At 45.4% G+C, this 23175-nt stretch overlaps 1 protein-coding gene across 1 annotated transcript in view; it reads left to right on the top strand.

Annotated features, from left to right (window-relative positions):
- TSGA10 (testis specific 10) overlaps nt 1–21942 on the top strand; it is a 58755-nt gene extending 36813 nt beyond the window's left edge. The window contains exons 12-20 of the mRNA XM_065418360.1: nt 3695–3750; nt 7607–7775; nt 9605–9715; nt 10547–10732; nt 12180–12389; nt 14406–14608; nt 14969–15073; nt 20379–20513; nt 21756–21942. Coding sequence (XP_065274432.1) covers nt 3695–3750; nt 7607–7775; nt 9605–9715; nt 10547–10732; nt 12180–12389; nt 14406–14608; nt 14969–15073; nt 20379–20513; nt 21756–21942 — 1362 coding nt within the window. The remainder of the gene's footprint in view (nt 1–3694; nt 3751–7606; nt 7776–9604; nt 9716–10546; nt 10733–12179; nt 12390–14405; nt 14609–14968; nt 15074–20378; nt 20514–21755) is intronic.
- The last annotated feature ends 1233 nt before the right edge of the window (nt 21943–23175 follow it).

The following is a 23175-nucleotide window of genomic DNA, read 5'->3' as shown; positions in this document are numbered from 1 at the left end:
CACAACATCTACACAGGTGTCCCTTTCCTTCAGCCTCCTCCCGAATTGATAATCACAATGGATGCCTCTCTACTGGGGTGGGGGTGCCCACCTACGCAAGCTCACAGTACAGAGAAGATGGTCTCTTTCCAAATCAACACTCCACATCAATGTACTGGAACTACGCACAGATCACAATCCCTGTGCACACTCCATGCCTCTGATCAAAGACAAAAACATACAGATCATGACGGACAATGTAACCTGCATGTTCCACATAAATGGGGAGGAGCAAGATCCCACTTCCTATGTACGGAGGCCATAAAATTCTGGACATGGTGCATACAACACAATGTCACCATATCAACCACCTCCCTGCCTCGGTCTCAGAATATCATGGCCGACGCATTAAGTCAAAGGTTCTCGAACGACCACAAGTGGGAAATCAACACCTCCGTGATCCAGTCATATTTCAACTATGGGAGTGCCCCGCAATAGACCTATATGCCAGAAAAACCCAGCAAATGTCCAGCTTTTTCCTTCAGCGTGGGACTGGGATCAGGATCCAGCGGCAACACATTTTTTCATTTCATGGCACGCACCCCTCCTGTATGCTTTTCCTCCCACCCCATTGCTGTCCAGGGTCCTGCACAAGATCAGAATCGATCAAGCCAAAGTCATTCTGATAGCACCAGCATGGCACAGACAAACCTGGTACCCATACCTGAAACAGATGTCATCATGCCCCCCACGTCTCTTCCTGCTTCTTCCAAATGTCCTCTCTCAGGACACGGGTCAGACTCTGCTTCCAAACCTGGGGTCACTCCATCTCACAGCCTGGCTCCTCAATGATTCCAGGGCGAGGAGACAACTTGTTCTGAGGACATTAAAGACATCCTGCTAAACAGCAGAAGGCCCTCTACACCGGCTGCGTACCTCCACAAACAGAAGAGATTCCACATGTGGTGCCTAAATAAAAAAATCAGCACCACCACCTCTACCATACCAGTGGTCCTGGACTACATGCTGTACCTTAAGAAAGCCGGCCTTTTAATGATTTCACTGCGGGTGCATCTGGAAGCCATTACAACATTCCATGACAAAGTGGACGGCGTTTCAGTCTTTGCTCACCCAGTTACCAAAAGATTCCTCCAGGGAGTATGCAACCTCTATCCAGAGCCCCAGTGCCCCCATAGGACCTGACTTTAGTGCTTCGATCTCTCACAATTGCCCCATTCGAACCTTTGGCCACGTGTTCTCTTCTACATCTTTCCTTGAAGGTGGCCTTCCTAGTTGCCATCATGTCTGCGAGACGTGGGAGAAATTGGTGCTCTTATGGCTGGACCATCCTATACAGTTTTTTTCCAAAAACAAGGTCAGTGACCTCACCCCAAATTTTTGCTGAAAGTCCCTTCTTCCTTCCACATCAATCAACCTATCCATCTTCCCACGTTCTTCCCTAAACCTCACAAGGACAGGCAAGAAGCAATTTTCCATGCCCTGGACGTCAGAAGGGTGCTAGTTCTTTATCTTGAATGGATCAGATTGTTCAGGAAAACTCCTAGATTGTTCCTTTCCACCGTGGACCGCTCCAAAGGCAAACCCATCTCTAAGCACAGACTTTCCAGATGGATTTCAGATTGCATTCAGCTCTGTTACCAACAACATGACCTATAACCCCCCTCATGTGTTAGAACACACTCCACATGGTCTTATCGTCCATTCAGACCTAACTCCGAAGTCCCTCCTTTCCCCTGAGGGGCACTGCTCTACAGTCGCCTAAAATGGAGCACCCACAGGGACTCCACTCGGGGGGGGAGGGGGAAGAGGATTGCTCACATAGTGCAGTAACTGAGGTTCTTCAAGATGTGAGTCCCTGTAGGTGCTCCACTACCCTCCCCTCTACTTCAGAGTTGTAAGTAAGTCCTCTGCGATAGAGAGAGAACTGGGTGGGGGAGCTGCACAGCACTAGTTAATTGCCGTTGCAGGCGCGAGACAGGGAGAGCGTATGTGCAGCCCAGCCAGGTACTGCTGTCGAAATTCTCCAACTATAGGTGCAGGGCGCACAATCACCTAAAGTGGAGCACCCACAGGGACTCACATCTCGAAGAACCTCAGTTACTGCAGAAGGTGAGTAACCCTCTCTTCCAGGTGGGGCAATGAAACCCATACCACCGCCTCTACACTGTTATTTTTAGCAATGCTAGTCTCAGGTAAAGCTCACATGAGTATGTCTGAACTACAATCACATACTCTCAGTTTTATGTAACCAAGTATTACATATTTATCTCTTTTAAACTTTCCTTCTAACTCTTTCCAGCACCATGATCATTTTATTGCTCTCTTCTAAACTCCCTCCAGTTCTGGACACTTAAATATATGGAGATATACCTATCTCATAGAACTGGAAGGGACCCTGAAAGGTCATCGAGTCCCACCCCCTGCCTTCACTAGCAGGACCAAGTACTGATTTTGCCCCAGATCCCTAAGTGGCCCCCTCAAGGATTGAACTCACAACCCTGGGTTTAGGAGGTCAATGCTCAAACCTCTGAGCTATCCCTCCCCCCCAAAAGATGGGATTGACTAGCTGAACACTTAATTCCTGCTTTGTTTATACCAGAGCCATATAGAAAGGGTCTATTTCCTCCCTCTCCCATGAATTGTGCCTTTGTTTATTCAGCCCAAAATTGCATTGCCCTCTTTTATTGCAGTTGGCTCTGAATAACAACATCCTTTGCACCCTAAGGGCTTGTCTATATGAGAAAATTGCACTGGTTTAATTTAAGGTATGAATTTAAACTGATTTAATTAAAACTGGTGCAGACCTCTGTGTGGACACTCTTATTTCAGTTTTGACGTGTTCAGTTTAGTTTAAGTTGATTTGGCATCAGTTTAACCTAAATTGAAATAAATCACTCTTAAAGTATAATAAAGTTGTCTACACAGGGATTTGCACCAGTTTTAACTAAATCATTTTAAGGATGTTCAGTACCTTGCAGAATGGTCTGTAAGCTAACAGCATAGGCAACAACTTTCCTGACATTAAAGCTTTATGAAAAAGGATTGTTCATTTAAGAATTGTTTCTCTTTGAAGAGAATGGGGCCCCTGAATCATCAATGAATTTGTACCAGTGAATCAGCATGCAAGGTCATCATGTTTTGCTCCAATATGGGAAAGTGTCTCCATCCAGTTTTGGGTCCTCTTTCCAAGCCTCCTCTTTCTGCAGCAAAATGAAATTGATTTGATTATTGTTGGTATCCCTGCTTTCCGGGCTGTCAGCAGAATTAAATGGCAGCAATAAAAGCTGACACTCTAGTTAGTTTTCATTTAGCTGCACTATAGGAAAGCTATGAGAAGATAGTGCTAATTGTCAGCAGTCTTGGGAAGACAGCACTGTGTCTGCTAGCATTTGGTTCACATTCAGGAGATTATCTTTGTAACCATGGAGGATGAGGAAATGTAAGTTCTAAAAAAAAAAGGAAAGAAAGTTTAGATTCTGCAGAAGTTAATATTATTGGTTCCTCCACTCCCCAGTGGCAAGTAGGTGAAGTTTTGCAAAACCAGAATGAGTTTCAGTGTAGACAATTACATCAAGCACTGAAATACTGAAGAGCTAACTGAGCCAGAAAAGCAGTATTTCTGATTTTGCTCAATCCTTTTCATTTATTAACTGGGGAGAAACAGGTTTACTGAACTTTTTAATCTCTTTTCAAGGACGAGACCATTTCAGGTTTGAGGGATCTCATTTCTGAGATGGAGCAATCATCAAAGTAAGTCTCAGATTCCAGTTACAACATCATAGAGGTTTTAGTCTGACTACTATAAAATCTGTGAAAATATTGCATTGTTAGCCTAGTGTGGCAAATGGTCAACGCTATTATGGTGGGTCCCGTGCTTTTCCTTTGTGTGATGCGTCAGGGCACCACCTCTTGAACCCTATTCTTGGGCGTTGATGGTTCCGCTAGTGCCCTGATGGGAGAGGGAAAAGGAGGGGGGAAGGGACCCGGGCCCGCCCTCTACTCCTGGTCCCAGCCCAGGGGCCCTATGGACAGTGACTAAGCACTTGAAGCTGTAATTCTTTCTCCTGGGCTAGCTTCTACTCTTCCCCTTCAGCTTCCCAGGCTTCCTGACCTCTCTCCCCTTGGGCAGGGTTTCTCTTGGTCCTCTGCGCCTGGGGAATCACCCTGCTCTGCTTGAGCAGGGTTTCCCTTCCCCTGGTGCTCTGATCCTCTGGTCAACAACAGTACTCCTCCAAACTACAGTCAGCTCTCCTTCCCCTCTCATATCTGACTGAAGCAGGGCTTTTTATTAGGCCTCTGGCAGGGCCTTAATTGGCTCCAGGTGCTCTAATTAACCTGTAGTAATCTCTCCGCAGTCCACAGGGAATAAGGCTCTGATCATCCTGGGGTTTATATACCTCCCATCTTTATATACCACTTTCCTGTGTCGGGCCCAGGGTGCCTTTGTTCGATCCTGCATCTGTCTCCTGTGGGAGATGGATCGCAGCTCCCACTTCTTCTACGCCCTGGAGAAAAAGAGGGGGGCGAAAAAGCACATCATGCGCCTCTTGGCGGAGGACGGTGCCCCCCTCACGGATCCGGTGTAGATGCGTAAGAGGACCAGGGCCTTCTACGCCAGCCTCTTCTCCGTGGATCTGACCCACTCCAATGACTGCAGGGTGCTTTGGGACAAATTCCCAACAGCCAGCGTGGGTGACTGAGACCGGCTGGAGCTGCCTCTCACTCTGGTCGAGTTCTTGGAAGCCCTCCATCTCATGCCCACCAATAAATCTCCGGGCATGGACGGGCTGACCATGGAGTTCTACTGCATGTTCTGGGATGTCCTTGGCCTGGACCTTGCCACGTCTGGGCTGAGTCCTTGGGGAGTGGGTTTCCCCTCTCTGTCGTGCAGGTGAGCCATGCTCACCTTGCTTCCGAAAAGGGGGGAGCTCCGCGAGCTTAGAAATTGGCATCCCATCTCGCTCCTCAGCACGGACTATAAGGTCTTGGCGAAGGTCATCTCGCTACGACTGAGGTCTGTGCTGGCGGACGTGGTCCATCCTGACCAGACCTACACTGTCCCGGGATCTCCTTGAGCTTGGGCGTAGAGATGGTCTGTTGTTCGCCCTCCTGTCTTTGGATCAGGAGAAGGCATTTGACCGGATGGACCATGGGTATCTCCTGGGCAGTCTGTGGGTGTTTGGCTTCAGGCCCCGATTTGTGGGTTTTCTCCAGGTGCTGTACACCTTTGTGGAGTGTTTGGTCAGGCTCAACTGGACCCTGACCAAACCCGTCAGCTTCCGGCGAGGAGTGCGTCAAGGCTGCCCACTGTCAGGCCAGCTGAGCCCTTCCTCCACCTCCTCTGAAAGAGGTTGACAGGGATGGTGCTCCATGAGCCAGAGATGCAGCTGGTCCTGTCAGCGTACGCCGATTACATGGTCCTCATGGTCCAGAACCCAGGCGACCTGGTGTGGGTGGAGGCCTGCCAAGCTGTACTCGGCGGCCTCCTCCGCCCGGGTCAACTGGGTCAAGAGCTCTGGCCTGATGGTCGGGTGGCAGGCAAGCTCCCTCCCACCCTCGCTTCAGGCCATTCGGTGGGGCGCGGGTCCACTGCTCTATCTCAGTGTTTAATTTTCTGCGCTGGAGAACTGGCACAATTTGGAGGGCAGAGTGGTTGAGCAGTTACGGAGGTGGGCAGGACTGCTCCGGTGCCTCTCCCTTCGGGGAGGGCACTGGTGCTCAATCAGCTAGTCCTGTCCATGCTCTGGCACTGGCTCAACACCCTGTACTCAGCCCTGGGGTTCTTGGCCCGGCTCCAGAAGCTGGTTCTGGAGTTTTTTTGGCCCAGGGCTGCACTGGGTCTCTGCGGGGGTTCTGCATCTTCCCCTGGAGAAGGGAGGACAGGTCTGCGCAGGCACACCAGGTCCACGTCTTCCGCCTCCAGGCCCTGCAGAGACTCCTTTATGGTGCAGATAGCTCGGCGTGGAGTACGTTGGCACACGCCTTGCACCACCACCTCCGAGGGCTCCAATATGACTGTCAGCTCTTTTATCTCTATCCGAGAGGTCTTCCGCGAGACCTCTCCGAGCTGCCGGGCTTCTTCCAGGACCTCCTCTGGACCTGGAAGCTGGTTTCAGCTACCAGGTCCGTGGCGGCCACCGAGGGGGGCAGATCTTCATCTTCATGTGCAGGTGGCAGTGTCACCCTCAGTGTGCCAGAGGTTGGTCTGGCAGAAGTTACCACAATCGGAGACCTCCTGGACTACGACCGGGGGGACTGGGTGGATCCCTATGCGCTCGGCAGAAGCATGGGGCTCTCCACCCTTGGTACCTCCCGGCGCATACTTTGGGAGGTGGAGGGAGCCTTATAGCCCACTTCTAGGTCTTTCCTCAAGCGGGTCCTGTGAGAGGGTATCCCCCGCCTGCCCCTCACCCCAGGCCCTCCAGATCTCTTCATCAGGCCCCTGCCCCTTGAGCCCTCTCAGCCCCCACCCCTTTGTACCCCGAGCCGGCTGCACGATTTGCAGCTGGTTCGCTTCCGAACCACACCATGGGACCATCTTTACACAGTTGTGCTCCACACTTTTCATTCCTTACACTCGTGTCCCACCCCAACATCAAGCGGCGGGACCTTCTACCAGCTGTCTCGGATGAGGGACCCCAGTGGGCCAGCCTGTATTCCATCTTGGTTCCATGGCCCGCCAGGGACGTTAGCTGACGGCTCCTTCATGGAGCAGTGAGCACGGGCATGTACCTAGTGTGGTTCACCCCTGTTCCCGATGCTTGCCCTTTTTGCGGTGTGAGGGAGACCGTGGCGCATGTCTATCTGCAGTGTGCCAGGTTGCAGCCCCTCTTCCAGCACCTCCAGAAACCTCTTGTTGAGGTTCTGGCTGCACTTTTCCCTGCACCTGTTTGTTTATACACACCCCATCCATGGCCCCATGAAGTCGAGGGACCTCCTCGTCAACCTCCTCCTAGCTATGGCCAAGGTGGCCATTTATAACACCAGGCAGAGGAGGTTGGCTGAGGGGGGGGCTCTGCAACTGTGGGGCCTGTTTTCATTCCTTTATCCGTTCACGCATCCGGGCAGAGTTCCTCTGGGTGGCGTCTGCTAGCTCCTTTGGACACTTTTGAGGAGCAGTGGGCACTGTCCAGGGTTCTCTGCTCAGTGTCCCCTTCCGGTTCCCTAGTTTTGGCCCTTTGACCCCCACACCTGTTCCTGTTTTGTTTTTTCGTTGTCCCCTGTATTTAGTTGAGTTGGATTCCGTAGCTCCTCCCCAGGCTGGGGAAGGGGCCTTTAGCAGAGGGTGAGCTTGTGCCCACCCACTTCCCAGCACCCAATAAGATCACTCTCCTGTGGGATGTGGAGCTACTTTAAAAAAAAAAATCACTCTCCTGCTGCTCTTTGGCCCTGCTGTATCACACTAGCCACTGAAATCTAAATGTGTTAACAAATAAATTATTATTAGTTTATTACCTTATTAAATGTGACTTTCTATTTTATACCTGTTTTTGTTTAATGTTTATTTGTAATCTCTTTGACTCCTTGGAAATATATCACTCTTGTTAGGCTAATTATTATTGTTATATTGAAATATTTATTACATCCTGCCTTATTTGCTGCATAGACAGTCTACTGAAGCTCTATGCATCTGTGAGGAGGATATCACCAGATTGCGTCAACAACTGGATGAAACCAATGATGAACTTGCTCAGACTGGCAGGGACAGAGAATCATTAGCTCAGGAGAATGACAGGTTGCAGGAGCAACTTCATAGAGTTAAGAAGGAAAATCAGGTATATCTATGTACAGAAACCTAGGCTGAAAGGTAAAATTGCATATTTCCCAAAGTGTTGCATGTAATTTCTGTGCTATTATATGCAAAAGAACTAAACTCAGATCTTCTGATTGGTTTCTAATCTCAGCTCTGTCCTGTCTGTCCTGTTTTCTCCTATACCTCATCTGCAAGTGGTGTGAAATAAGTTTCTAGGTCAGGGATTCTCAATTTTTTTCATAGGGTGGATCACAGAGAGGTAACTTGAGGAGCCACTACACCAATTGCATACATGGAAAAGTAATATTAAGAAAATATTTGGTATTTTAGTTGCCTTTAAGGTGACAAACGTTTTGTCCTTTTAAAAATAAGTATTACACTGTCATCTTTCTTTCCCTCCCAAGTGTTCTGTTCCTTTAGCTCCTCTTCTCTCTTGCACATGCTTGTCTCATGTATGGTCATCTTCTCCCCTGTTGCCTGGTTGTCCTCTTTGCTCTGCAGATGCTTTCCTGCAACTTGGTTCACTGTTCTAGGTATGTTGCCCAGTCACCTGGTGTTCTCTTCTCTCTGATGTCTTGAACGTTTTATTCTTTTCTCTTGTTGACATTCTTTCTTTTTATTTACAGTATTTATATCCCTAGGAACAGAGCCCAACCTATGTGCATGTCTGTCTCTCCAGGAAGCTCAGTTATCCTCCTCTTCATCAGCATTTTGTTCCTCCTCCTCCTCCATCTGATCATCATCATCATCATTCTCCTCCTCTTTGCTCTTGTCTTGTTCCTCAAAGTCTGCCTTCTTGTTTTTGTTTTTCCTTGCTTCTTTCTTGCCTTTTTGCTCACGCCTGTAAACTTCCAGTGATTCCTTTAAAGGGGCTATGAATCTCTGGAACTCCATTTCCTCCATGGCTGAGAGGACATCTCCAGCATTCAGTGTTTTCCTCTTCCCCTTCACTGCAGAGTTATTTTTGCTTGTGCTAGATAGTTTTGATAGAAAGGAGCTGAAGGAGGCTCCTGTTTCCTCTTCTCTTCTTAAGTAGCAGTGGTTTAACGTAGGCCTAATCTGCCCACAGAAATTGCATTGATTTAAATATATTTCCAAATTGATTTTGTTAAATTAGTGCAACCCCTCCTTCTGTGGACATTCTTAAACGGCTGTGTTATTAGTGTTGTTAATTGGTGTAATTTCTGTGTGTAGACCAACTGACAGACAGCAAAGCTTGCTGCTCCTTCTTGTTTCTAGTTACTTTTACAGGGCTCCAGGTTTTTCTTTGCAGTGATGAGTCAGGCTGCCTGTGGAAGCAGTTGGAAGTAAGGAAGAAAGCCAGCATTATGTAATCGGTCAACTTTTATTGGACCAGCAGGAAGTGCTTTGTAGCTTTAATCATTTTGCTCTTGCCCTATGGAACAGTTTCATCCTGGACTGTCTCTCACAAATAAATCAGAACCTTTTAAAATCCTATCAAAGAGCTGACCTCTTCTCCCCTACCTTTTTGCTGAAGAGCTTTAGCACCAGTTACCTCTGCTCCTTTTTATAAATAATTGTTTTTGTCTTAGTTGGCTAATGTATGTTTTTTGCAGAATGTTGTTTTGTAACAGATTCAAATATCCTCCTAAACTTTTTATAAAAGTTAATCTGTGAAGATTAACTAGAAGTCTAATCATCATGTTAATATTTTTCTGATATGTGTTTGCACAGCTGAAATGTTTGAGTTTATAATTTTTTTGCAACTTTTAATCATAAAAAACTATGCATCAAAGCAATATTCACTATTTACCTGCTAGTAAAATGGAATAAGAAACTAAAGGCATAAAGAGTGTTAACCTTGTGGAAAAACTATATCTTTCTTCACAGATTCTACACCAAAAACTTGCAAAGTGTCATAATGAGCTTGATGATATGAAGTTGAAAGCGCAGGATTCAAGCTCAGATATTGCCAGACTGAAGAGCACATTGAATTCTATAGTAAGTGTTTGTATGTAGGTGAGACAGATAGAAAAAGCTATATGGGTAACAAAAGCTGAGTTGCAGTTTTACTTCTTTTGCATTAGGCAAGCAAGGAAGAAGTGTACTTTACTGTTTTTTTTGTGGTTCGGGTTTTTTTCAAAGTTCATAAGATGGGGTACTATATGATGCAGGGACTGGGTGTCTTGTATCTCCAGGTCATTGGTTTAATACCAGATTGGATCAATAGTGACTGAAATGTAGCATCTAATCACTGTCCAGGGACTTTTGCGAATGCTTGAACTCAATCATCTGTGTGCTCCCATGGTATTCTTTGCCTCCATTGTTTTGGGGAGTGCTGTACACAACAGAATGGGCACACAGCCCCCATTAGTAATAGTGCTGACATTAGTCCATGAAGTGGTAACAATTCACTACATTTTTTTCTCACTATGAACTATTCCAAGTATATTTCAATAATATCTATAAATGTTAGAACTTGTAACTTAATGGTATTTCTAGGATTCAGTATACAGAGTTGAAAATCATTTATCTGCAGGAATAGGGAATTATTCCAATCATTTGTCTGTTCAGGAATTTTTAATTTAAAACATGAATGACGCATATCACTGTATTGAAGAAATTCATTTTTATCATTTAACTTAAAAATGCAGCTAGTAGATAAATGTAAGCAGATACAAAACATTCTGCCTCTTGAGAAACCTTTTATTTGATGTCTTGGCTGAAAGGGCAGACTCTTTGTGTCATCCCTGTAGATACTATGCTTCCCATATTTATTTTGTCCTACTTAATGCAGAAGATCAGTTTAAAAAATCAGATTCTGTATTTTAGGAGAGAGAGAACTCTGAACTTTCGGAGAGCTACCACAGAGCCAGTGAACAGGCAGAAAGCTGGGAAACAAAATTCCACCAAGCAGAGGGAGATTGCAGCTCTGTCCGATTGATGCTCCTCAGTACAGAGTCTGAGAGCCGCAGGCTGAAAGAAAGAATGGAGTCCCTTGAAATAGAGATTGAGCAAGTAAGGTGGCATAGTATCTTAAAAATCACCCTAACCTAAACAATGCCTGGCTATATCTTAACTCTGCAGTTGTTTAAAGATTTGGTATAATACCTACTTCTACTGCATACTGCAAAGGACAGGTGGGATAAGAGACACAATTTTATGAAGAATCCTGGACCGTGTTGTATCTTGTAGTAGCATGGGTTGGAATTCTGTTAGCCACTGATTTAGGAGGCTGTTGATGGAATTTAGATTCCTAAGAGCCTAATTCCCATTTGAAAATGAGATTTAGGCTCCTAAATCAGTTAGGAGTTACAATGCTGAGCGTAGCAACATCTAAATACCTTTAACAATGTGGGACCAAATGTTTGGGTGATCCAGTAAAACTGGAACAAAATCTCAGTTCCACTAGAACTGGGCAGGACACTGGCACTGCCTCCTCAGATTGGGACATACCCATGGGTGGCAGTTTGCATAGGCTGGGGGAGGCTGTGCCTCCCCAAACAGCCAGGCGTGGCCCCACCCCCTGCTCCCTGTGTGTAGCGGCTCCAGTACTGCTCCAGCCTCCCAGTGCTCCGGCTGGGGAGGCTGTGACGGTGCGCTGCTTGCCCTCCCACGCTCTGGGGCTGGGACTGCCCATCCTCCCAAGCTGGGGAGGCTGTGGCCGCGCGCCTTCCTGGTGCTCCGGGGCTAGGGGGCTAGCCTGGGGCAGGACTGGGATGTTGACCGCACTTGGGGGGGGAGAGCCTCTGGACTCCGGTGGGAGTGGAAGGGGCAGGGCCTTGGGTGGGCGGAAGGGGTGGGGCTGAGAGCTAGCCTCCCTGAGCCGGCGATTCATGCACCGTCCATGGACATACCTGGTAAACCAGGATGTGCTTGCCCTAAACAAGGATGTTAGTGAGAAGACCTGTGGCTGTCATCTTGGGAATGCTTCTTTGGTGTGATTTTTTTTTTTTTGGTCACTTCTATAGGAGTGCCTCATTTTACAAGTGACAGCAATGTAAGTATTACTCACAATATCTTAAATAATCATTGATTTTTTTTCCCTTTTCAGTCTGTTTTCTATACATAGAAAGACGGGATTTATTTTATTGTTCAGATAAGTGATTCTGTTATGAAACTGAATGTAAGGCTGAAAGCAGAATTTTAAAGATATCCACTCAACAGGCACTGCAAAATCCCAAATAGGGATTCCAAAATGTCAGTGACAACTTTATGATCAGAAACAAGATTTTTTTTTAGTTATTCGATACAAGGGGTGTGAAAAGTTTATTTTAAAACTTACTCTAGAATCTTTCAGAAGTTCTGACGTTTTACAAAAGAATGTGCATGTTTTTTTTTCATTTTCCATAGGAAGTTTCTCAAAAACAGTATGGATTGTTTTCTAATAAGATCAGGTTTTTGGATAGTGTTAAATAATTTTCAGTACAAATTGTTACTTATCTTAGACCATTTGTTTTGGCAGCACTTAACAACAGAAAAAGCCTACAAGTCACAGATTTCTACCATAAACAAGTCTCTTATGAAAATGGAAGAGGAGCTTCAGAATGTGCAGCTGGAGAAAGTCTCCATACTTGCAGATCTCACATCTACACAAGAGCTTTGTATTAAATTAGACTCTAGCAAAGAGTTACTAAATCGGCAACTAAACTCTACAGCACAAGAAGTAGAAAGGGTATGTAAAATAATATGTACTGGAAGAACAGTTTACATGTAAAAATTACATTTCAGTTTATAAGAGAGAGAAATTTTTTTTGGTGCCTTGGGTCTAAATTTTCAAAAGGACTGGTGATGACTTGAAGCATGTCCAAAGGTTTTCAGAGGGAAGATACTCTGAAAATACAATACTTTCTGAAAATCAGGCCCCTTTGAGGTGTCTTAAATTGGACACCTCGGAAATTGAGGCAGCTAAAATCACTTAGTCACTTATGATAATGTGAGCCTTGGATTTTAAATCCGTACACCTGGTGTCATCTTCCTTTGGAGTAGCTGGCTGCTAACACAGAAGTTTCCGAGAGGGAATGTTGAGATGCCCAAACTTGACTCTTGTAGGATGTAGAGTATAGGCTGTCTTGTCCCTAAGGTTATTTAGTATGCTTGATAATTATAGTATGTTTCTGTTGGCCCTGATTTTCACAAGCATTGTGAAGTTAAAGTTGGTGATAGACAAACTTCAAAAGCTTCAGTTTGGATAAGCTCTGAAGAATATGGACACTTATTCATACTACTCAAATATTTTCAGTATAATTCCTCCTCTGTGTCATTCCCTGTATCATCCTTTCTTTATTTTTATTTTTGTCCCTCCTTCCAACACCACTAGATCATTCCTCTTTTCCTTCCCTGACTTCCAGCATTCTCCTTTATCTTTCTTCTCCTCCATAACAGACCCGCTACCTTTGAAGATAACATTGTGAGGTCTGGTAGTCTCTTTGCTGGGCTATAGGTCAATTGTTCTAGTCAAATCTTGCATGTTCTGCAGGCTTTTCATATCATAAGTGTGCAGTACATTCTGAGATGCTTCTGATAGAGGAAGCCTTCTTCTTCTTCTTCTTTTGTATGATGTAGGTAGGTAGCAACAACTACAAATTTATATCTAAGTTTGATAGCCAGCACATTGCCATAGCAGTGAGTTGGTGAATGTCCTTCAGGCCCCCAGCAAAAGAACAAATGGACACTCAGATATGATGTGCAGGGGAAGCCTTATACTGTATGACGGGGGTAGTCAATTATTTTTTGTCAAGGTCCAAATTTCTTGGTCAAGGTCCAAACTCCAGAGAAAATTATGATAATAAGTAAATAAAAAGATTTTGGGGTCTGTTCAAAAGCATCTGGCAGTCTAGATTAGTAGAGCCCTATGAAGATACAAAATTTGTATCTGCATCCAATCCGCGATCCGCAAAAATAGTCTTTGGATATAATGCGGATAGCTGCGGATTTGCAGGACTCTACGGATTAGGCCCGTGGTCTGCCTATTGACTACCCTCTATATATGAGGTCTGACTGAAGCTGTCTGAGATGTAATGTGAGATTACCAGACTTGCTGGATCCTTCCATGAGCTCATCAAGTAGGAGGGCTGTTAGTGATTGTGGAGAGGGAGAAAAGTTCCAGAAAAGAAGGAAGCAACTTGAATGTATATTAGATTCTGGGAAGTGTTTTTGGAGGAAGGACAGAAGTTTGGAAACTGTCTCTAGCTTTGCACACTGTTTAACGTACACTTTACGCAAAGCTATGTGTACTCTGCCACACAGGTCCCTACTTTTTACAGCATTCCATTGCAAAAATCAGCAACAAATTGGAAATTCTATGGCAGCATGAAGTATATTCAAAATTGGAAATTTTTATGAATTAAAGTGATCATGAATAATACTGTTATTACAGTATTCCTCATATTACAGTATGCCTTATACCATTTATTTCATATTAAGTTTATGCTGTTTCCAAACTTTCAGTTTTCAGTGTGCTGCAGATTTTTGTATTGACCTATATAGAACTGCATTGTAAAAGTTATTGAGGGGAGAGGGAACTGGAGTTTTTGACTGTTGGGTAGTAGAAAGTTGGGCATTTGAGACCTGGAAAGATGATTTAGGTTTCAGCAGCCATCCTGTAATCTTAAATTAATGCAGTATATTAAAGAATGGTCAATAGGCTAAATAGGTATAAATGGAAAACCTGAAAATCTTTGTCTTTCAGCTGCAGAGTGAATGGGAGTCTTCTCATTCTGAAGTAGAACTCCTGAGGAAACAACTAGCTAATGAAAGAATCTCTATGAAAAACCTGGAATCTTTGCTGGTGTCCAACCGAGAGAAAGAATTTCAGTCTCAGATAGCCAAACAAGAAAAGGAATCTGAAATTCAGCTTCTTAAAGAGCAGCTTTCTCTGGCTGAGAATAAACTGTGAGTAAATGACCAAGAGAGAAAACTATTTGATTATCTGAGCAGAAGTGATTTTTGTCTCTCTTTGGGATTTATGTACGTATATTGGTTATTTACTTGCATTTTTGAGCAGTTAGAGCACCTGAATAACTTCTTAAAAATGGAAGAAGTCCAAGAGTTGATACCTGCTTTTGATTCAGCAGCTGTACCATACAATATGTTTCCCCTTTAGATTTTTTTTAACTCCTTTTAAAAACTGTTCATGTGAACTGCACTCTAATGCTGCCCTTGATAACTAATCAGTTGTGTATATTCATATATTTGGAAGGTTATAATCGCCCCTTTTTTCTGAATCAAATGACAATTTTATGTACTTTACAGTGCTATCCAGAGTCGAGATTTTGCTCAGCTCAGAAATACAACAACTCAGCTAGAGTCTGAGCTAGATATCACCAAAAGGCAGCTGGGGACAGAGCGCTTTGAAAGGCAAGTGTATGTTTTTGTACTACTCCTAATTCCCTGTATTATTTCAGATGAAGTATAATATAGTAGTTAGACTAATTTAGTTAGACCAATTGAGAAGAAAGATGGCCGAGTATTTAAGGAAATACCCTGGGATATGGGTTCAATGCCTGTGTGCTGCCACAGTGTAATTAATTTAAAGGCAGTCAAATCAAGGTCCGTGTTTATTTTGATACTGAGGCCACGGCAAAATCTGCAAAAAGTTAGTTTAGAACCTGGAAAATGTTAGTTGAAAAACTGTTACCCATAATGCTCCTATAGTTATGTAAAAAGCAACAGAGGGTCCTGTGGCACCTTTAAGACTAACAGAAGTATTAATTGCATCTGAAGAAGTGAGGTTCTTACCCACAAAAGCTTATGCTCCCAATACTTCTGTTAGTCTTAAAGGTGCCACAGGACCCTCTGTTGCTTTTTACAGATTCAGACTAACACGGCTACCCCTCTGATACTATAGTTATGTAAAATAGATCAGATTGTAACACTTGTATCCTAATCCATCAATACCAGTGCTTTTCAAACAAAACAACCTCCTAACAGTTCTCAGTTGCTTTCTTTCAACGCCCTCCCCACCTTTACTTTGGAAGTGCTAGCTAATCTGAGCAAAGATAGTCGAAAGGAGGAGAAAGAGGAAAAAGGAGCGTGGAGGAGAGGAGGGCTAGAGAAAGAAGAGGAGGAGGAAAGGAGTTAGATGTAATGGGGATATAGAGGGGTTGGGAAGGAATACAGGAAATTCTGAAGTATTTTGAAAAAATCTTCAAAAACAATGAAGATTCACCAGCTTCTCCTATAAAGAAATGTGTGGCAAATAGCAGTTGTCAACCTTTTGATATTATTTTATTTTATTTTATCTCTTTATAAATTAAAGTTAAAACTGACCGTGGGCTATACATTTTCAAAACACACAGTCACGGGTTAACCTCATTTTTAAATTGAAAACAAAGGAACAGAATTGACTTTTATTACTTTTGCTGACACTACAGTAGTAAAACATGTCTTTAATATGCCTGTTGTCTTTTGATTTGGGGACATGAGCTTGCCACACAAAGAAACATAGAAATATCTCAGAAATCCATGGTCCCTGGTTATGATAAATCAGTACAGTAATAAAAGCCTTCTGATAAGACACACAGGTTTATTTAAATTCATTTATGTAAACAATGACAACATATCAAGTTATGCAGTTGTATCATGTGCCTCAGCTATCTGAAACAATATTGGTATTCTTGCATAATTTCACTTTCTGAAGTCAGTTTTGTTGTTCTAGAACAGTGGTGCCTATAGTTTTCCTGTCGCATCCCCTCCCTCCACCCCAGTAATGGAATCTGTCCACACCTCCCCTCCATACTGCACGATTGGCTCAGCAGAGGAGCTGGGGCTGAAGGTGGAGCTGAGGGCAGAACTGGGGATGGGAAAGAAGCTGGGGCGAGAGGCAGAGCTGGCCTGGGAGCAGAGAGGGAATGAGAGCAGAGCTGGGCTGGAAATGGACAGGGGATGGAGTGGAGCTGTGGCTGGGGATGGAGCTGGGCTGAGCAGGGGGCGGAGTGGAGCTGTGGCTGGGGTTGGAGCTGGGCTGGGGATGGAGCAAGGGGCGGAGTGAAGCTGCATCTGGGGCCAGAGCTGGGCTGGGGTAGAGCAGGGGGTGAAGTGAAGCTGCAGCTGGGGGCAGAGCTGGGTGGAGGCAGAGAGAGGCTGGGTAGTGCTCCTTCCCTTCCCCCTGTGGGGACTGGCCTGGGCACCACATGCGCCCCCCTCAATGTTCCTCCATGCTCTCCTAGGGGGACATGCCCTGCAATTTGGGGTCCACTGTTCTAGAAGACATTATAATTTGATAAAATGAGGATAGTATGGTAAACTAGTCCTAATACAGTTATTCTGAGTTCTCCTAGAGTCCATAATTCTGAACCTGTGCTGTATCAATCAGAATCTTTGCTTTAATAAATCATTTTGTGAACAACATACCTCCAATATCTGTCTAATACTGTTTTATATTGCATTAATCTACCGGTGTGTTCTGTTCCTTGTGTACCACAGCCAGCAGTATATTTTATATCCGGAAATCCTGACTTTTGGCAACAGTAAAGTGAATAGAATAACATTTGGGCTTTATAATATTTTTCATAATTCAGACAATTAAGTAGTTTTATAAAGTAATGTGTTAGAGACCCATATTGCATTGTCTGTAGGGAACTGGAGCAGCCATTATGTGCTCTGCAATAGCTCTTGCAGAACCCTGAGGAATGCAAGAAAGAGAACATTTAGCCAAGAGAGAGATTGGGATTACCTTCACTATTATGAAATTTTTAGCTTTGGTCTGAGGAACCACCAGAGCAGTGCAAAAGAATCTTCTGCTTAGTATTTCTTCTAGCAGATAAATATTTCTAATAGTGCAGAACAATTTCTCTTTAGTGTATTGGGTATGTGTCCTAGCCTTGTGCAGATGATGTGGAAAAATCTGAAGTACTCGATGCTTCTTTTGCCTCAGTCTTCACAGGCAAGGTCAGCTCCCAGACTGCTGCACTGGGCAACACAGTATGGGGAGGAGGTGAGCAGCCCTCAGTGGTGAAAGAACAGGTTAAGGACTATTTAGAAAGCTGGACATGCACAAGTTCCTGGGTCCAGATCTAATGCATCCAAGGGTGCTGAGGGAGTTGGCTGATGTGATTGCAGAGCCATTGGCCATTATCTTTGAAAATTCGTGGCGATCGGGGGAGGTCCTGGACGATTGGAAAAAGGCAAATATAGCGCCCATATTTTAAAAAGGGAAGAAAGAGAACCCGGGGAAACTACAGACCCGTCAGCCTCATTTCAGTCCCTGGCAAGATCATGAAGCAGGTCCTCAAGGAATCCATTTTGAAGCACCTGGAGGAGAGGAATGTGATCAGGAACAGTCAACATGGATTCACCAAGGGCAAGTCATGCCTGACCAACCTGATTGCCTTCTATGATGAGATAACTGGCTCTGTGGATACGGGGAAAGTGGTGGACGTGATATATCTTGATGTTAGCAAAGCTTTTAATACGGTCTCCCACAGTATTCTTGCCAGCAAGTTAAAGAAGTATGGATTGGATGAATGGACTATAAGGTGGATAGAAAGCTGGCTAGATTGTCAGGCTCAATGGATAATGATCAACAGCTTGATGTCTAGTTGGCAGCCGGTATCAAGCAGAGTGCCCCAGGGGTTGGTCCTGGGGCTGGTTTTGTTCAACATCTTTATTAATGATCTGGATGATGGGATTAATTGTACCCTCAGCAAGTTCGCAGATGACACTAAGCTGCGGGGGGGGGGGGGGGAGGAGAGGTAGATATGCTGGAGGGTAGAGATAGGGTCCAGAGTGACCTAGACAAATTGGAGGATTGGGCCATAACAAATCTGATGAGGTTCAACAAGGACAAGTGCAGAGTCCTGCACTTAGGAAGGAAGAATCCCATGCACCACTACAGGCTGGGGACTGACTGGCTAAGCAGCAGTTCTGCAGAAAAGGACCTGGGGATTACAATGGACAAGAAGATGGATATGAGTCAGCAGTGTCCCCTTGTTGCCAAGAAGGCCAACAGCATATTAGGCTGTATTAGTAGGAGCATTGCCAGCAGATCGAGGGAAGTGATTATTCCCCTCTATTCGGCACTGGTGAGGCCGCACCTGGAGTATTGCGTCCAGTTTTGGTCCCCCCACTACAGAAGGGATGTGGACAAATTGGAGAGAGTCCAACGGAGGGCAACGAAAATGATTAGGGGGCTGGGGCACATGACTTACAAGCCGAGGCTGAAGGAACTGGTGTTATTTAGTCTGCAGAAGAGAAGAGTGAGGGGGGATTTGATAGCAGCCTTCAACTACCTGAAGGGGGGTTCCAAAGAGGATGGAGCTAGGCTGTTCTCAGTGGTGGCAGATGACAGAACAAGAAGCAGTGGTCTCAAGTTGCAGTGGGGGAGATCTAGGTTGGATATTAGGAAACACTATTTCACTAGGAGGGTGGTGAAGCACTGGAATGGGTTACTTAGGGAAGTGGTGGAATCTCCATCCTTAGAGGTTTTTAAGGCCCGGCTTGACAAAGCCCTGGCTGGGATGATTTAGTTAGTGTCTGTCCTGCTTTGAGCAGGGGATTGGACTAGATGACCTCATGAGGTCTCTTCCAACCCTAATATCCTATGATTCTGTGAATACCGCAGAACTCCGTTTATCTGATCTAACTGGGGGACTGGTACCAGACCGGCTAATCAAAAATTCGGATAATCCGGAGTAGTGGTTCTCAAACTTTTTTTTCCGCGGACCACTTGAAAATTGCTGAGGGTCTTGGCGGACCACTTAATGATCTTTCTAAATGTTCTTTGTACCGTTCGCTAACTGTTGTTAAGTGCTTTGGATAAAAGCGCTATATAAAAAAACCCTTAATAATTAACTTTTTTGTTCTACAAATAAAAGCACACAACTCATATTTTAATATCAGTAGTCTTACCTTTCTAACGCGATGGATGTTCCCTCCCTCCCACGCCACGGCAGCCCCCGAGCTGGGGCTGGGAAGGAGGGGGGTCTCTCCCCCGCCACAGAGCTGAGGCTGGGAAGGAGGGCCATCTCTCCTTGGTAGCCACAGCCCTGGAGCTGGGGTAAATCACCTCTTTCTCTAGCCGCCTCTGCCCTGCACATCCCAAATTCCCATCATCCTCTCTTCTCGCCCCAATGCCCCATCCCACCTACTCCCTATTCCCCCCCCAAGGCCATCACCTCACCTTACATGTGTGTCTTCTCCAGGGTCCAGGCACCTAATTAGTGGAGCCACGCCTGTGCGGCTCCACTAATTAGGTGGGTGGCCCTTCATTCTCTTGTATGCGGCTGCCCAGGGGCACAATTTAGAGGGAACTATCCGCGGGCCACCTGAATGGAGCTCGCAGACCACTGGTGGTCTATGGACCACAGTTTGAGAACCTCTGATCCAGAGAATAAGAGAGTGTGAGGCCACAGTGCTGTCTAGTGGCCACAGAAGAGATCACCCACTTCTGGACCTGTGTGCGCTAGTTGTTCGGATAATATGGAGAGCCGGATAATGGAGGGTCAAATAAACAGGGTTCTACTGTATTTCTAACTACAACTTTCTGGTTTAGAGGTTGAGTGCTGTCCATTGAACTGTGCTGACAAACATTTATGCACCCTCTTTTTATTGCACACCATACTATAACATAAGACTACTTTGGGTCTAAAGTAGAGTCTTGTAGAGAGGCTTTGCTTCTTAGTTGGTAATGTCTCCTTTAAAATCAATTACCATTTTGATTTAGGGAACGTGCTGTACAAGAGCTTCGTCGCCAGAGTCTTACTACTACATACCAATTAAGCTCTACTTTAAGGACATCATCACCTGAACGTTCCCTCCGTCGATCTCCTGATTGGACTCTGGACAGATCCTTGGAAGGGTAAGTCATTCAAGAACATCCCAGCTCATGGTGGGAAAAGAGTACAGAGACTTAAAATTCAACTTTTGAGGAGACAGAAGAAGTAGCATGGACCTGTTTCAGCTCATGGTTGAAGTCTATGGAATTTCACTACTGTAAAAACTGGTGTGAGTGAAAGGAGAATCAGGCACAAAGTCCCTACTAATTATCTTAAAATTTTGTATTCAACTATATCAATTATACAGTACATAGTAGCTATATGCACTGTAATTGCTATAGTTATAACACTGGCAATACTGTACAGACTTTCCTAATAATCTTAAATCATCCATCCCACTGTCCAATTTTAGGCACAAATATTTGACCTTGCCAACAACAAACTCAGTATTTCATGTCAGTCCAACACTCCTTTAAGTATTTGTCCACTGTAGTTAGACTCCATTGTAGGTGCACATGCACCCCATGCATGTGTAATCCTTCTGCCAGGCAGAGTTGATAGCAACAAGGGCCGGGTTCAGTACATAGGGGTTCCCTTTTCAACAATGACAGAACAAGGAGTAATGGTCTCAAGTTGCAGTGGGGAAGGTTTAGGTTGGATATTAGGAAAAACTTTTTCACTAGGAGAGTGGTGAAGCACTGGAATGGGTTACCTAGGGAGGTGGTGTAATCTCCTTCCTTAGAGGTTTTTAAGGTCAGGCTTGACAAAGCCCTGACTGGGATGATTTAGTTGGGAATTGGTCCTGCTTTGAGCAGGGGGTTGGACTAGATGACCTCCTGAGGTCCCTTCCAACCCTGATATTCTATGATTCTATGAATACAATGCAAAACCGGCTCGAGCCCCCACCCAGTGACCTGGGAAAATTACACACACACCCCGGGTGCCTCAAAGAGGCAATAGTTCCCCTCTCGCAAGCACAGAGTCTTGGCCCTGGTCTACACTACGAGTTTAGGTTGATTTTAGCAGCATTAGGTTGATTTAACCCTGCACCCATCCACACGACCAAGCCTGTTTTGTCAACTTAAAGGGCTCTTAAAATCAATTTCTGTACTCCTCCCCGATGAGGGGTTTAGTGCTAAATCAACCTTGCTGGGTCCAATTTGGGGTAGTGTGGATGTAATTCGACGGTATTGGCCTCCGGAAGCTATCCCAGCGTGCTCCATTGTGACTGCTCTGGACAGCACTTTGAACTCCAATGCACTAGCCAGATACACAGGAAAAGTCCCGGGAACTTTTGAATTTCATTTCCTGTTTGGTCAGCGTAGCGAGCTGATCAGCACAGGTGACCATGCAGAGCTCATCAGCACAGGTGACCATGGAGTCCCAGAATCGCAAAAGAGCTCCAGCATGGACCGAACAGGAGGTACTGGATCTGATCGCTGTATGGGGAGAAGAATCCGTGCAGGCAGAGACGAAATGCCAATATATTTGCCAAAATCTCCAAGGGCATGATGGACAGAGGCTACAACAGGGACACACAGCAGTGCTGCATGAAAGTTAAGGAGCTGAGGCAAGCCTACCAAAAAACAAAGTCCCCCCAGAATCGTAGAGCGTAGAATGTTTCTACGCTCCCCCATCATCTCCGTCCCTGAGGTTATCGCAGATTAGAAGGCAAAAAAAAAAAAAAACGCACTCGCGGTGACATGTTTTCTGAGCTCATGCAGTCCTCCCGCACTGATAGGGCATAGCTTAACACATGGAGGCATTCAGTGGCAGAGGCCAGGAAAGAATTAAGTGAGCGCGAAGAGCGGAGGCAGGACGCGATGCTGAGGCTAATGGGGGAGCAAACAGACATGATGAAGCGTCTGTTGGAGCTGCAGGAAAGCCAACAAGAGCACAACCCCCTGCTGCATCCACTGAATAACCGCCTGCCCTCCTCCCCAACTTTCATATCCTCCTCATCCAGACGCCCAAGAACACGGGGGAGGGGAGGGGGAAGGCTACAGGCACCCAGCCACTCCACCCCAGAGGATTGCCCAAGCAACCGATAAGCTACTGGCATTCAATAAGTTTTGAACTGTAGTGTGGCCTTGTCCTTCCCTCCTCCCCTCATCCACCACCCCACCCAGTGCTTCCCTCCTCACCCACCCCTCCCGGGCTACCTTGCAAGTTTTCCCCCTATTTGTGTGATGAATTAATAAAGAATGCATGATTTTGAAACAATAATGACTTTATTGGCTCTGAAAGTGGTGATTGAAGGCGGGAGGTCGGTTGGCTTACAAGGAAGTAGAGTCAACCAAGGGGGTGGGTTTTCATTAAGGAGAAACAAAGAGAACTGTCACACCATAGCCTGGCCAGTCATGAAACTGGTTTTCAAAGCTTCTCTGATGCGCAGGGCGCCCAGCTGTGCTCTTCTAATCGCCCTGGTGTCTGGCTGCACGTAATCAGCCGCCAGGCGATTTGCCTCAACCTCCCACTCCGCCATAAATGTCTTCCCCCTTACTCTCACAGATATTGTGGAGCACACAGCAAGCAGCAATAACAATGGGAATATTGGTTTCGCTGAGGTCTAACCTAGTCAGTAAACTGCACCAGCGAGCTTTTAAACGTCCAAATGCACATTCTACTACCATTCTCACTTGCTCAGCCTATAGTTGAACTGCGCCTTACTACTGTCCAGGGTGCCTGTGTATGGCTTCCTGAGCCAGGGCATTAAGGGGTAGGCTGGGTCCCCAAGGATAACTA

The sequence above is a fragment of the Emys orbicularis genome, chromosome 1, assembly GCF_028017835.1.
Source record: "Emys orbicularis isolate rEmyOrb1 chromosome 1, rEmyOrb1.hap1, whole genome shotgun sequence".
Classification (NCBI taxonomy): Eukaryota; Metazoa; Chordata; order Testudines; family Emydidae; genus Emys; species Emys orbicularis.
This window is presented reverse-complemented; position numbering and strand designations above follow the sequence as displayed.